At 44.7% G+C, this 16,703-nt stretch overlaps 1 protein-coding gene across 1 annotated transcript in view; it reads right to left on the reverse strand.

The window, feature by feature from the left end:
• aplf (aprataxin and PNKP like factor) overlaps positions 1–16,531 on the reverse strand; it is a 58,495-nt gene extending 41,964 nt beyond the window's left edge. Inside the window, exons 1-5 of the mRNA XM_078405665.1 lie at positions 16,280–16,531; positions 14,318–14,389; positions 12,018–12,178; positions 11,334–11,529; positions 8,760–8,886 (exon numbers count right to left, since the gene is read on the reverse strand). Coding sequence (XP_078261791.1) covers positions 8,760–8,886; positions 11,334–11,529; positions 12,018–12,178; positions 14,318–14,389; positions 16,280–16,366 — 643 coding nt within the window. The 5' untranslated portion in view covers positions 16,367–16,531. The remainder of the gene's footprint in view (positions 1–8,759; positions 8,887–11,333; positions 11,530–12,017; positions 12,179–14,317; positions 14,390–16,279) is intronic.
• Positions 16,532–16,703: the final 172 nt, after the last annotated feature.

The following is a 16,703-nucleotide window of genomic DNA, read 5'->3' on the forward strand; positions in this document are numbered from 1 at the left end:
GGATGTTTTTATTTGAGTTTGGTGGAGGCAAACTCCGGTAGTCAACAGAAAATTAAAATGTGCAGGAAGGAACTGCAGATGCTGGTTTAAAACAAAGATAGACATAAAAAGCTGGAGTAACTCAGCAGGACAGGCAGCATCACTGGAGAGAAGGAATGGCTGACGTTGCAGGAAAAATGTTCCCGATGTTAGGGGAGTCCAGAACCAGGGGTCACAGTTTAAGAATAAGGGGTAGGCCATTTAGGATTGAGATGAGGAAAAATCTCCTCACCCAGAGAGTTGTGAATCTGTGGAATTCTCTACCACAGAAGGCAGTGGAGGCCAATTCACTGGATGTTTTCAAGTGAGAGTTAGATTTAGCTCTTAGGGCTAACGGAATCAAAGGATATGGGGAGAAAGCAGAAACATAGAAAATAGGTGCAGGAGTAGGCCATTCGGCCCTTCGAGCCTACACCGCCATTCAATATGATCATGGCTGATCATCCAGCTCAGTAACCTGTACCTGCCTTCTCTCCATACCCCTGATCCCTTTAGCCACAAGGGCCACATCTAACTCCCTCTTAAATATAGCCAATGAACTGGCCTCAACTACCTTCTGTGGCAGAGAATTCCACAGATTCACCACTCTCTGTGTGAAAAAAAACTTTCTCATCTCGGTCCTAAAGGACTTCCCCCTTATCCTTAAACTGTGACCCCTTGTTCTGGACCGATCCATGATAACCATCTGTTCACTATAATCATCCAATCATACAGACCAATTTCCCTCTGGGGATGAATAAAGTTTTATCATTTAGTATCATATCGTAGGAACTTCAAAATATATTTTCTTACCCAAATATACCAGGGCTCCACCTCTCATTTTAATAATTTAATGATTTCTGTAATAATCTTTTAGCTTTACTAGTACAAAAGCAAATACAAATAAAGAGAGTATTTGAAGGAAATAAATGTCAAGCCACCTATCATTCTAGTTGATTTGTAACTGCAGCCAAGAGCTCTTGTAAGAATGGATGCCAACATTAACTCACATTGAGACAACAAATTATATACGAATCTAGCAATTGTGATTTATTATAAAAATATATATTTAAATAGAATTGGATGCTACTTTAGATATCAAGGAACACTGCCAGAGTATAAACTACTGTTAAAAAGTTTAATCTATTTCCTATCTACCTCTTCAAGCTCCCTAGTTTAGGGAGGGGTAGGTAACACAGCACTGCAGAGAAGAAACCCGCTCACACAAGGTCTATCCTATCCCATTTTTGCATCCACTCTTTACACACTAGGGGCAATTTACAGAGACTACAAATAGGGATGTTGTAAACAGCCTATTTAGACTAACTGCACGTCTTTGGGATGTTCATAAGTTGTAGGAGCAGAATTAGGCCATTCGGCCCATCAAGTCTACTCCATCATTCAATCATGGGAGATCTATCTTTCCCTCTCAACTCCATTCTCCTGCCTTTGCCCCCATAACCCTTGACACCCTTACTAATCAAGAACCTATCAATCTCCACCTTAAAAATAAACATTGACTTGGTCTCCACAGCCATCTGTGGCAATTCCACCGATTCACCACCCTCTGACTAAAGGGTAGTGGGGAAAATGCTAGAGTCAGTTATTAAAGATGTGATAGCATCACATTTGGAAAGTGGTGAAATCATCGGACAAAGTCAGCATGGATTTATGAAAGGCAAATCATGTCTGACGAATCTTATAGAATTTTTCGAGGATGTAACTAGTAGAGTGGATAAGGGAGAACCAGTCGATGTGTTATATCTGGACTTTCAGAAGGCCTTCGACAAGGTCCCACATAGGAGATTGGTGTACAAACTTAAAGCACACAGTATTGGGGGTTCAGTGTTGAGGTGGATAGAGAATTGGTTGGCGGACAGGAAGCAAAGAGTAGGAATAAACGGGTCCTTTTCGGAATGGCAGGCAGTGACTAGTGGGGTACCGCAAGGCTCAGTGCTGGGACCCGTTATTTACAATATATATTAATGATTTGGACGAGGGAATTGAATGCAACATCTCTAAGTTTGTGGATGACACGAAGCTGGGTGGCAGTGTTAGCTGCGATGCGGGTGCTAGGAGGCTGCAGAGTGACTTGGATAGATTAGGCGAGTGGGCAAATGCATGGCAGATGCAATATAATGTGGATAAATGTGAGGTTATCCACTTAGGCGGCAAGAACAGGAAAGCAGAGTATTACCTGAATGGTGGCCAATTAGGAAAAGGGGAGATGCAACGTGACCTGGGTGTCATGGTGCACCAGTCATTGAAAGCAAGCGTGCAGGTGCAGCAGGCAGTGAAGAAAGCAAATGGTATGTTAGCATTCATAGCAAGAGGATTTGAGTATAGGAGCAGGGAGGTTCTGCTGCAGTTGTACAGGGCCTTGGTGAGACCGCACCTGGAGTATTGTGTACAGTTTTGGTCTCCTAATCTGAGGAAAGACATTCTAGCTTTAGAGGGAGTACAGAGAAGGTTCACCAGATTGATCCCTGGGATGGCAGGACTTTCATATGAAGAAAGACTGGATAGACTAGGCTTATACTTGCTGGAATTTAGAAGACTGAGGGGGGATCTTATAGAAACATATAAAATTCTTAAGGGGTTGGAGAGGCTAGATGCGGGAAGATTGTTCCCAATGTTGGGGAAGTCCAGAACCAGGGGTCACAGCTTAAGGATAAGGGGGAAGTCTTTTAGGACCGAGATGAGAAAACATTTCTTCACACAGAGAGTGGTGAGTCTGTGGAATTCTCTGCCACAGAAGGTAGTTGAGGCCAGTTCATTGGCTATATTTAAGAGAGAGTTAGATGTGGTCCTTGTGGCTAAAGGGTTCAGGGGGTATGGAGAGAAGGCAGGTACAGGTTACTGAACTGGATGATCAGCCATGATCATATTGAATGGCGGTGCAGGCTTGAAGGGCCGAATGGCCAACTCCTGCACCTATTTTCTATGTTACTATGACCTCTGGCCCTAGACTCTCCCACTAGTGGAAACATCCTCACCACATCCACTCTACCCAGGCCTTTCACTGGATAGTGAACTGGATGTGGGAGGAAACCGGAGCACCCGGAGGAAACCAACACGGTCACAGGGAGAATGTGTAAACTCCACACAGACAGCACCCGAGTTATTTAGGGAAAAGTGAAAAAGGTGTGTACATGGAGTAATGACACCAATAAACTGTATTCTAATTGAATCCTGCCACTGACTAAAGAACCAATGTGGCTTAATTTTGTCCAGTGTTCCCAAAAGCATTGAACACCGGGTGGCGCCACCAGCAGTGGCTGCCTCGCCAACAGTCTGTCTGTCTGTCCTTTCTTCTTTTTGTTACTTTTAGTATGTGTTAAAAAGTATGTTTTAGTGTTCCTTGGTTTGTTTTATGTCGGGGGTGGGGGTGGGGGGGTTGGGGGAATTTTTTTTCAATCTCTTACCTCAACAGAGATGCGATTTTTTCCCATATCGTATCTCCGTCACCACTTGTGGCCTGACATTGTGGACTTGGCGGCCTTTCCTGGAGAATGACCCGGCGCTCCAAGCCACGGGAGTCTGCGGGACTTTAACATCGCGGAGATTGCAATCCCTTTGCCAGGGATCGAAGCTACAACCGCGGCCTGTGGACTTTAACATCGTGAAGCCCACGGTCTCTGGTAAGAAGAGGCCGACTCGAGAGCTCCATGCCGCAGAGAGATTCAACCGCCCCGACGCGTGCGCTTCGATCGTCGGCTGCGGGGGGCTTTGATCGCCCCGAATGCAGATGGTTTGACTGCCCCGACCGCGGGAGAACAAAGAAGTAGAAGATTGAACTTTATTGCCTTCCACCACAGTGAGGAATAGGGAATCCACTGTGGTGGATGTTTATGTTAACTTTTATGTGGCTGTGTGTCTTGTTGCTTTTCACTTAGTGTGGCTGTATGGTAACTCAAATTTCGCTGTACCTTAATTGGTACATGTGACAATAAACTGACCTTGAAACCCAGAAAACCTGAGCTGGAGTAGATAATGCTCCAATGCAAGAGATTTCTTCCATAAGCAACATAAACCGATGATACATTCCAAACAAAACAGTCTTGAACTTCTTAAGAGTTTTATTGCATAATGCATTGTTTTTATTGGCTCCATTCAATTAATTTGAAAGTAGTTTAGTTTAGTTTAGTGATACAGCACGGAAAGTCGGCACCGACCAGTGATCCCCGGACACTAACACTAACATACACACAATAGTGACAATTCATATTTACACAAGGCCAATTAACCTACAAACCTGTACACCTTTGGAGTGTGGGAGGAAGCCGAAGATCTCGGAGAAAACCCACGCAGGTCATGAGGAGATCGTACAAACTCCGTACAGACGGCGCCCGTAGTCGGGATGGAACCCGGGCTCCTGGCGCTGTAAAGCAATAACTCTACTGCTGCTCCACTGTGTCGGCCCTATCAACAAATATTCATATATACTTCCAAGTAGCTGTAGAACCTTCAGCAGATTATTTAATATTATAGTACGAATCCTGCCATAACATCAACAATGAAAATAGTTTCATCAAAACGATGTAAAATGGATCATAATGGTTTCCAAGTAACTCTCATGCATTACTCATGCCTTTTTACTGGGATGCGTTCAGAAATCTAGTGGTAGAGATTTTTTAAATTGTAGTAAAAACACAGCAAAAAAAAAGTCAGCCAAGATCAGCAGCTCGAAAATACTTCAATAAGACTAAATTGGAATAAGATAAAATAAACACAGATTGCAATCGAACCATTGCCTATTATATAATGAAATACAGATTTTCCACATCAGGGTGTTAATACTATGACCCCGAGTGTTTGAGTTGCTTTAAAACCAGAACTTTTAATTGAAAATTGTATTTTCAAATAATAATGGTAATATTTACATTTACTTTCATTCAAGTAATTCCATCAGCAAGTGGTATTAACCGTGTCAAGAGAGTCAAATGTGTTTATTGTTATATGAACCAAAACTGACAATGTTACTTGTAGCAGCAAAACAGGTTTGTAAACGTAGAGCTCAGTAGATAATATCATAAACAAAAGAAAAAGAAAAGTTCAATAAATAATGAAAACCCGATATAGTGCAAAATCAAAACAAAGCCCGAAGTCTCTAGTGGATGCCAAGCAGTTCGTAGTTTAGTTGGAGTTTGAAGTGTCAGTCTAACTGATTGCCAATTGAGCATTTTACTCAAAATGCACTACCATGGAATATAACTGGAAAAGAATCTCTCCATGATACACAGGGAAGTGTATTGATACACTGGTAGGAAAGAATTGCAGATGCTGGTTTAACTTCGACATACTAGTAGTTCTGTTATCTTTCCATAATGCTAGAAGATAGACATTCAGGCAGCATCTCTGGACAATTTAGCAATTTCTTCCTCAAAGTTTAGACTTATCCTTATTTATAAGTTTCTTAAAAGTTATGCAGTTATGATCACTGTTCCAAAAATGCTCTCCCATTACAACACCGGTCACCTGGCCAGACGCGTTTCCCAACGCAAGGTCCAGTGTGGTCCATCCTCTGGTCAGACTATCCACACCCTGTTTCAACAAAACAAATTCAACCTAACAAATCCTGCCCCTCTAAGCATCTTCAGCAGAGGAAGTCCCAGGCGTTATTAGGGAAGTTAAAGTCACCCACAACGTCAATCTCTTCCTCTATTTCCGTTCCTCTTGTGCAATGACACTCTATTATGTGGAAACAGGCCCATCGGCCCACCTAGTCTGTGCCGACCAGCGATCACCCCGTACACTAACACTATCCAACACACTAGGGACAATTTACAATTTTATCTAAGCCAATTAACATGAAAACCTGTACGTCTTTGGAACGTGGGAGGAAACAGAGCACCTGGAGAAAAGTCACGCTGGCACAGGGTGGACGTACAAACTCCGTACAGGCAGCACCCGTAGTCAGGATTGAACCCAGGTCTCTGGCGCTGTAAGGCAGCAGCTCTACCACTGCACCACCGTGCCTCTCTCGGACGGCATACCTTTGCAATCTGAATCTAAACTACCAAGTCATCATGGATTCCACGCATCTTAATCTTCTGAATCAGCCTACCACGAGGGGCTTTGCCAAACACTTTACTAAAGTCCATGTAGACAACAGTGTCCAATCTTCATTCACAACGTTCCACACGTCCTCAAAAAACACAATCGTTCGTAAGATATGGCTTGCCCCACACAAACTGTTCTCTTCCAAATTAGGACAAATGGTATCCTTAAGAGCCCTCTCCAACAGCTTCCCTACCACTGACGTGAGGCTCCCCAGTCTAAAATTTCCAGAATTATCTCTAGTTCCCTTCTTAAGTAAAGGAACAACATTGACCTTTCTCCAGCTGAAGAAGATACAAAGATCTTTGTCAAATAAATTACTTAACCATTTTACAAATCACCTTCCATGTACTCAATGATTCATAGAAACATAGAAACATAGAAAATAGGTGCAGGAGTAGGCCATTCGGCCCTTCGAGCCTGCACCGCCATTCAATATGATCATGGCTGATCATCCAACTCAGTATCGCGTACCTGCCTTCTCTCCATACCCCCTGATCCCTTTAGCCACAAGGGCCACATCTAACTCCCTCTTAAATATAGCCAATGAACTGGCCTCAACTACCTTCTGTGGCAGAGAATTCCACAGATTCACCACTCTGTGTGTGAAATAAAACGTTCTCATCTCGGTCCTAAAAGACTTCCCCCTTATCCTTAAACTGTGACCCCTTGTTCTGGACTTCCCCAACATCGGGAACAATCTTCCTGCATCTAGCCTGCCCAACCCCTTAAGAATTTTGTAAGTTTCTATAATTTCTATAACTTCAATCAATTAAATACATTAAAATTTTGAACATCTTTATAATGAAGGCAAAGCTGTAGTTAATTTTCAGACAAGACTCAAACAGCAATGATGTTGGTTAGTGAGATTGATCGAGATAAAGGTAGACACAAAATGTTGGAGTAACTCAGCGAGGCCAGGCAGCATCTCAGGAGAGAAGGAATGGGTGACGTTTCGGATCAAGACCCTTCTTCAGACTGAAGGGTCTCGACCCGAAATGTCACCCATTCCTTCTCTCCTGAGATGCTGCCTGACCCGCTGAGTTACTCCAGCATTTTGTGTCTACCTTCGATTTAAACCAGCATCTGCAGTTATTTTCCTACACTCCTATTGATCGAGATAAATATTGGCAAGAAAATTGGAAGTACTTCCTTGCTTTTCATTGAATAGAATATGGAAATCTTCCACATTCACCCAAAGAGTCTTTAGTGTTTAATTCTCATATCCAACGCAACTTGATCAGTGAAATTCTTACTTGCTGCAGCTTTACATCTACATTAAGCAAAGAACAGTATGGCCCTTCAGCCCACAATGTTCCACACGATGCCAAGTTAAACTAATCTCCTCTGCCTGCACATGATCCACATCCCGCCATTCTGTGCAAACATGTCCTGGACTCAGCACATCGATGCAATTTAAAAAAACGCCCATCCAGTCCTCTGTTCTAGAGGATTGAGGAGATTTAGTATGGAGATGAATACTCTCTTGAACTTCCACAGGTGTGCGGTAGAAAGCATGGTGGCAGGACGGCCTGGATTTGGCAACTCGAGCGCCCAGGAATGAAGGAGATTAAAAATAAGTGGTAGACACTGCCCAGTCCATCACCCGTAATGACCTCAACATCATCGAAAGGGTCTATAGGAGACGCTGCCTCATAAAGGCAGCCAGCAGCACCAAAGACCCACACCACCCTGGCTCTCATTTCACTCCTGCCATCGAGAAAAACGTACAGAAGTCTGAAAACTGATGGCCAGGTTCAGGGAACAGCTTCTTCTCAATAACCATTAGGCTTTTGAACAACACGAACTGCAACTAAACTACGAACTATGAAATACCTTGGTTGCACGAGGGACTTTGGGCTATATTTTATTTGCACTATGTGGTTGTTTTTAAATTATTGAACTTCTTTGTCTATTATGTTATCTGTTGTGTACTGTGTTTAAAAACCTGTTATGCTGCTACAAGCATGAACTTCATTGTTCCAATTCGTTATTTATGATAATTAGGGCGGCACGATGGCACAGCAGTAGAGTTGCCTTACAGCGTCGGAGACTCGGGTTCAATCCCGACTATGGTTGCTGTCTGTACAGAGTTTGTACGTTCTCCCCGTGACCTGCGTGGGTTTTCTCCGAGATCTTCGGTTTCCTCCCACACTCCAGAGACGTACAGGTTTGTAGGTTAATTGGATTGGTACAATTGTAAATTGTCCCTAGTGTGTGTAGGATAGTGTTAATGTGCAGAAATTGCTGGTCGGTGCGGACTGGGTGGGCCGAAGGGCCTGTTTCCGCACTGTATCTCTAAACTAAACACTTGTGACTGTCTTGAGTAAACCAGACCATAATAGTGCAAGCTAAAGCGTGTAAGTGCAACCTGAGCAATCCACAGCAGTTCCATAAGGCAAATGACAACTTAACGCATTGAAACTCAGTAAGTTGTAGAACTGTGACTCTTAAAGGTATATTTTTGAAACAATTTCAACAGTGCTATTGCAGAAACTATTCCAAGTTTGTACCATGTTGTTATTTTTCACGAGAGATTTTACAAAATCATTAAATTAGATCAAAGCATGTACCCAATTTCACAGAAATACTGGACAATTCCAGCTGGAAAACTATTAAATAAAAGTCATCCATCAAAAAAAGATTTACTGTTTTGCTGTTAGCTTACAGTATATTTTTACCTTGTTTATTGATAGAAGATGAAGTGCTTTGTATTTCTTTTACACCTTGCAGCATCCAAGCTGGCAAGACCCTCGTCCTCTGCTCAGGAATCAGTGAGTTACCGTTCTTCGGCTGCTCATTCTTTGACTGCAAGAACAAAAAAAAATGTTGACACAGCAAAAAAAAATAATTTTCCAATCTCACAATGCACGCGGCATTTTGCCACATGGAATTGAAATGTGCAGACATCGAGTCATAGAGTAATACAGTGTGGAAACAGGCCCTTCTGCCCAACTTTCCCACACCGGCCAACATGTCCCAGCTTCACGAGTCCCACCTGCCCGCATTTGGTCCATATCCCTTCAAACCTGTCCTAACATTGAGACTATGCTACATCTCACCCCCGCCAGATGTTTACATATACAAAGAAAATTGCTTAGCAATCATGGACTACAGTTGTGCAGACTTTTTCCTGATCTGAAAGAATTGACATTGAAGCAGCTTTTGAGTTGTTTTCACCTGCTAATTATTCCATGGGGGCAGGAGAATGGGGTTAAGAGGGAAAGATAAATCAGCCATGATTGAATGGCGGAGTAGACTTGATGGGCCAGATGGCCTAATTCTGCTCCTATCACTTATTAACTTATGTACCAAATGCTCCCTCATCAAAAACAATTATTCTATAATGTTCAGCTGCTCACTCTATATTGATCGTTCAGCAGAACCAGGAAGTGCCTGGGGATATTTTATTAAAGGATTTATAGAAATTTTATAGAGATTAATTAAAGATAAGCAATTTGGTCGTCTTAAAACTTGAATTATGAAGGGGTTTGCCACTGGACTGTTACTCTACACACACACAAAATCAAATCAGTATGTGAATTTAAATTCAGTTAATAGAAACGGAGGGCTTCGAGACCATCCTTGTGGGGGATGGAAGTGTAGAGTGACTGGACAAAACAAGGTGGCTTCGAGACCATCCCCCACAAGGATGGTCTCAAAGCCCTCCGTTTCTTCCTCGACCGTAGAACCAGCCAATCCCCATCTACTAACACTCTCCTCCGCCTAGCAGAGCTGGTTCTTACCCTCAACAACTTCTCCTTTGACTCCTCCCACTTCCTCCAAACCAGAGGCGAAGCTATGGGCACTCACATGGGCCCTAGCTACGCCTGCCTCTTTGTCGGATACGTCGAACAATCCCTGTTCCAGAGGTACACTGGCCCCATCCCCGAACTCTACCTCCGCTACATCGACGACTGCATTAGTGCTACCTCTTGCACCCATGCAGAACTCACTGACTTCATACACTTCACCTCCAATTTCCATCCTGCCCATAAATACACCTGGACTATCTCCGACATCTCCCTCCCGTTTCTGGACCTCACCATCTCCATCACAGGAGACAGACTAGTGACGGACATTTACTATAAACCCACTGACTCGCACAGCTATCTGGACTACACTTCTTCCCACCCGGTCCCCTGCAAAAAGTCTATCCCCTAGTCCCAATTCCTCCGTCTACGCCGCATCTGCGCCCGGGATGAGGTGTTTCACACTAGGGCTTCCGAGATGTCCTCGTTCTTCAGGAAACAGGGCTTCCCCTCCTCCATTATAGATGAGGCTCTCACTAGGGTCTCTTCTACATCCCGCAGCTACGCTCTTGCTCCCCCACCCCCCACTCGCAACAAGGACAGAATCCCCCTCGTTCTCACCTTCCACCCCACCAGTCAGCGGATCCAACATATCATCCACCAACATTTCCGTCACCTACAACGGGACCCCACCACTGGCCATATCTTCCCATCCCCTCCCCTCTCTGTGTTCCGCAAAGAACGTTCCTTCTGTAACTCCCTGGTCCACCCGTCCCTTCCTACCCAAACCACCCCAACCCCGGGCACTTTCCCCTGCAACACCTGTCCCTTTACCTCCCCCCTCAACTCCATCCAAGGACCCAAAGTCTTTCCAGGTGAGACAAAGGTTCACCTCCTCCAACCTCATCTATTGCATCCGCTGCTCTAGATGTCAACTTATTTACATCGGCGAAACCAAGCGCAGGCTCGGCGATCGCTTCGCTGAACACCTGCGCTCGGTCCGCATTAACCAAACTGATCTCCCAGTGGCCGAGCACTTCAACTGCCCCTCCCATTCCCAGTCTGACCTTTCTGTCATGGGCCTCCTCCAGTGCCATAGTGAGGCCCACCGGAAATTGGAGGAACAGCACCTCATATTTCGCCTGGGCAGTTTGCAGCCCAGTGGTATGAACATCGACTTCTCCAACTTTAGACAGTTCCTCTGTCCCTCCCTTCCCCTCCTCCTTCCCAGATCTCCCTCTATCTTCCTGTCTCCACCTATATCCTTCCTTTGTCCCACCCCCGACATCAGTCTGAAGAAGGGTCTCGACCCGAAACGTCACCCATTCCTTCTCTCCCGAGATGCTGCCTGACCTGCTGAGTTACTCCAGCATTTTATGAATAAATCGGGAACAATCTTACTGCATCTAGCCTGTCCAACCCCTTCAGAATTTTGTAAGTTTCTATAAGATCCCCCCTCAATCTTCTAAATTCCAGAAGTTTTGTAAATTATCTAATTATTACCATATTCTCCAAAACGTTACTTGGTTCAAACGCATTGGATTTCTCTGTTGAATCTTTTGACACAGTCCTGGTAGATTTGGTGGGTTTTTCTGTATAATCCTCTGATTCCTCAGAGTCTTTCTTCAACATCCCTTGAGCTATTGGCAAATTTTCTGAGTCACACTGATCGTCTTCAAGACTGGACAGGTCACTGTTTCTGCATGTACAGAAGTTACACACAAATATTTTATTGCCATAATTAAATAATATTTTTCTAAAAAAAATATCCTGATGCACACTGATTAAAAAAACATCCTATTTTTCCCATTTTCACTGAAAGCTCAACCTACAAACAATAAATCAGCCATGATTGAATGTGTAGGGAAAAAAAAACTGCAGATGCTGGTTTAAATCGAAGGTAGACACAAAATGCTGGAGTAACTCAGCGGATCAGGCAGCATCTCAGGGGAGGAGGAATGGGTGACGTTTCGGGGCGAGACCCTTCTTCAGACTGAAGAAGGGTCTCGTGCCGATACGTCACCCATTCCTCCTCTCCAGGGAAGCTGCCTGACCCGCTGAGTTACTCCAGTATTTTGTGTCCAGCCTTGATCGAATGGCAGAGCAGACATGATGGGCAAATGGCCTAATTTTGTTCCTATGTCTTATAGTAATTGTTGTTTATTTGTTTCTAAATTAATCAGTCACCTTAACGTCTGGTCCGAGTTGGAAGAGATAACTTTATATATATATTTGTCTGGCAACAAGGAAAAGCAATCTCCTGGGTTCAACCAGTGCCATTTATCTTTCTCCAGTGGCATAAAGTCGTCTCCATCTGAGGACTGAAGGAAGCATAGATTATCGTGAATCTGGAACAAAAAATGAAATGATCAACAAATTAGTATGGATACGGTGAAATCCGGTTTACCTTTGATACAAAATAGCATAACAGTACAAAATGGTTAAATATGAGGAGCAGCACAGCTTACATGAATTAGATTTCATTATTCTTCACAAGAGAATAGTGGATTATTGACAGAATCTACTCCACAATGAATAGAAAACAAGCACAATAGAAATTATAATAAAAGACACAAAATGCTGGAGAAACTCAGCAGGTCAGGCAGCATCTCTGGAGTACATGGATAGATGGCGTTTTGGGTTGGGACCCTTTCTTCAGATGCATGATCAATTGGATGTACTATTTCTTGGACTTTAAATAGTTTTGCTTCCATCTGATGGAATGAGATGAGTAGCAGCAGGCTAAAATCATTAACATGTAGAGCTTAGGAAATTATGGCAACAAACTGGAAAGTCAGATAACTGAATCATTGGTAATAGAGATTCCATTATATGGAACTCTGGAATTTTTGCCAACATTCAAACAATTTGGATTAAATAGTATGAATAGCAAGGCCAAATTCCAAAATCTTATCGAGTCCACATCACAAGATGAGAACCTGTTCAGCCAGAGCTGAACACACTTCTCGGTATCTGCATACAATGGCGTCTTGCGCTTCTTGTGCGTGGTGGTGGGAAGATTGGCGAAAACAGGGCCGCGACGTGAACGCTCTTTCCTTGACCCCAAATGATTCTTATTGATAGAACAGTGACAATCCACTCATTGACAGTTCTTCAATCATCTCCACTTCATCTCCTCAACTCAACTCCCCGTCTCACTACTTACTGGATCAGGCATGTCTATGAAGCTCCATGTCTTCCCAGGAGCTCCCTTCAATCCAACTCCTGACCACAGGTTTACAACATCTCCCCTCTTGCCCTCGTCATTCCCCCAACACTGACAACCATTTCCTATCGCTTCACGGCATGTGGGAAACGGGCCATTCAGCCCATCGAGTCTGCTCTGACCAGCAATCACCCCATACACTTTAGAAGGATGAGAGGGGATCTTATCGAAACGTATAAGATTATTAAGGGGTTGGTCACGTTAGAGGCAGGAAACATGTTCCCAATGTTGGGGGAGTCCAGAACAAGGGGCCACAGTTTAAGAATAAGGGGTAGGCCATTTAGAACTGAGATGAGGAAAAACCTTTTCAGTCAGAGAGTTGTGAATCTGTGGAATTCTCTGCCTCAGAAGGCAGTGGAGGCCAAGTCTCTGAATGCATTCAAGAGAGAGCTAGATAGAGCTCTTAAGGATAGCGGAGTCAGGGGGTATGGGGAGAAGGCAGGAACGGGGTACTGATTGAAAATGATCAGCCATGATCACATTGAATGGCGGTGCTGGCTCAAAGGGCTGAATGGCCTCCTCCTGCACCTATTGTCTATTGTCACTCGCCCTACCCCACACACTAGGGACAATATACAATTTTTACAGAAGCCAATTAACCTACAAACTTATACGTCTTTGAAGTATGGGAGGAAACTGGAGGACCCGGAGAAAACACACATGGCCACAGGGAGAATGTATAAACTCAGTACGGACGGTACCGGTAGTGCGGATCGCACCTCGATCTCTGGCGCTGTGAGGCAGCAACTCTACCGCTGCGCCACCATGCCGCTCATTTGATTTGCTAAGCATCGCTTTTGTTTTGGTAATAAATTGGACTCCTGACTCCTATATTGTCTTTGGATTTGGTTGCAGTTATGGGGCTCACATATTACAAGGTTACTTCTATTAATATAACTTGAAAAAGTCAATATACCTCATGGAAGAAAGTCCACACATCTGCAAGGTATTATGCTGTGAAAATTATTTACAAACAGCTAAAGTTATATCAAATCAACTGAATTCCCTTGATTCCATTAGAAAAGGCTGCAAGACCGTACAGTTATTTGTACTGCTGAGTCATTATATCCAGATTCCTACGAAAGTACACATACTTATTTTCACAATGTTTTAACAACATACATCAATGGTCTTGCTGTCATTACTTCAATAACATATAAGCCATTATCTGAACAAAGTTCTCTGCCCTTTGAGCCATCACCAAAATATTGCATTTGTTTGTAGAACATTAAAAAATATATTACATCAGAAACATCCTCACCGGTTTAATGCGCAATGTTTCATCCAACAATTCCAGCAGGCCATGGTTTCTGGATACTCGTTTATCGGAAACCTAAACAAAGAATTAATTCCAAAAAAATTAAAATCAATAGTTGGCATTGGTTGCGGTAAAGTATCATAGCCCTAAAATTAGCCATGGTCTCCACAGACTCAGGATGGATGGCAACAGAGGATGAGAACAATGGGCAAGGAACAGTGGAAAGGAAATTGCCATAGCTCCTAGAGTCATAGATACAGCATGGAAACAGGCCCTTCAACCAAGCTTGCTCACACTGCCTAACATGTCCTAGCTACACTAATCCCACCTGCCTGTGTTTGGCCCATATCCCTCCAAACCTGTCCTATCCATGTACCTGTCCAACTGTTCCTTAAATGTTGGGATAGTCCCAGCCTCAACTACCTCCTCTGACAGCTTGTTCCATCCACCCACCACCCATTGTGTGAAAAAGTTACCCATCTGATTCCTATTAAATCTTTTCCCCTTCATCTTAATCCTATGTCCTCTGGTCCTCGATTCACCTACTCTGGTGAGAGACTCTGTGCAGCTGTACAGAGGTTGTTGCTCCACATCTAATGGTCTGAAGAAGGGTTGTAACATGAAACATAACCTATCCATGTCCTCCAGAGATGCCGTTTGACCTGCTGAGTTACTCCAGCACTTTGTGTTCTACCTTCTACTGGAGCAGAGAAGATTGGCGGCAAAGACATGATTGAAATAAAGGCAAATGAGTTAAATAAATCTGTTTTCTTCATATTGAGAGGCAACTGGAAGAATGAATAAGACACAAGGGACTATGAATGATGGAATCTTGCAAACATGGGAAGAGGGAGAGGGAGAGGGAACTCTCTCTCAAAATGCTGAAATAACTCAGCAAGTTAGGCAGCAACTCTGGAGAAAAGTAATAGGTGATGGGTCAGAGACCCATCTTCAGGCCAAGAGTGAGGGGAGAGGGAGACGCAGAGATAAGGAAGTGTAAGGTGTGAAAACGAGACAAGGGGGAATGGAGATCAAAGAAAATGTAACATAGAACATTGAAAGAAACTGCAGATGCTGATAAGACACACTAAATGCTGGAGTAACAGCGGGATAGACAGCATCTCTGGAGAGAAGGAATAGGTCATGTTCTGGGTCAAGACCCTTGGAGGGATGGAGTGAGAGGGAAAGCAAGGGTTACTAGAAGTTAGAGAAGTCAATATTCATACCGCTTGATCAGGGGCTGTGCTGGGCTTCACCTTGCACTAAATGTTATTCCCTGATCATGTACAATGATGAGCCAAAACATTATGACCACCTGCCTAATATGCTGTTGGTCCTCCGTGTGCAGCCCCAAAGCAGCAGGGTGCGATGCACTGTGTATTGTGACACATTCCTCCCGTGACCACCATTAAAGTTTTCTGTGACTTGTGCCACAGTCGACCTTCTGTCGGTTCGGACCAGACGGGATAGCCTTCGTTGCCCTCGCGCATCGATGAGCCTTGGGCGCCCAACACCCTGTCTGTCGCCGGTTTGTGGTTTGTCCCTCCTCGGACCACTGTCGGTCGGTACTCACCACTGCTGACCGGGAGCACCCCACAAGCCTTGCCGTTTCAGAGATGCTCTGACCCAGTCGTCTGGCCATAACAATTTGGCCCTTGTTAAAGCCGCTCAGGTCTTTACTCCTGCCCATTTCTCCTGCATCCAACACATCAACTTCAAGAACTGACTGTTCACTTGCTGCCTAATATATCCCACCCCTCGACAGGTGCCATTGTAACAAGACAATCAATGTTATTCACTTCACCTGTCAGTGGACGTAATGTTTTGGCTGATGTACACTCACTGTCAATGCAATGGTTTCGATTGTAATCGTGCATTGTCTTTCCGCTGGCTGGATAGCGCGCATCTAAAAGCTTTTAACTGCAGCACCTCGGCGCGGGTGACATGAAACTAAAGTGAGCTTACAGCGAGCAGCGGGCCGCGGCCGATGGTGGTGATACCGGCGGGCAGCTCCAGCACCGCGCAGCTCCCGTCCACAGCCTCCAGCATCATCCTCCTGCTCCTCTTACACACCCGCCAGGCGGCAACCAGGCTAACCCGCGCTCCGGTGCTCTGCCCCCGGCCGCGGCAGCGAGCGGGCGGGCGGGCGGGGTATGCGAGGTGAATGTGGAGGCCTGAGCCTCCCCCCCTTAGGACTACAACTCCCGGCGTGCCCCGCGCTCTCCGCCCGCCCTCCCGCGCAGGGGCGGCTTTGGGAGGCCTGAGGAACTGGGACTACAATTCCCAGCGTGCACCGCGCTCACCCTCCCGCCCTCCCTCCCTCACGCGCAGGGACTGCTGTGAGGCCTGAAATGGACTACAACTCCCGGCGTGCCCCGCGCAGGGGCGG

The sequence above is a fragment of the Rhinoraja longicauda genome, chromosome 9 (assembly GCF_053455715.1).
Source record: "Rhinoraja longicauda isolate Sanriku21f chromosome 9, sRhiLon1.1, whole genome shotgun sequence".
Classification (NCBI taxonomy): domain Eukaryota; kingdom Metazoa; phylum Chordata; class Chondrichthyes; order Rajiformes; family Arhynchobatidae; genus Rhinoraja; species Rhinoraja longicauda.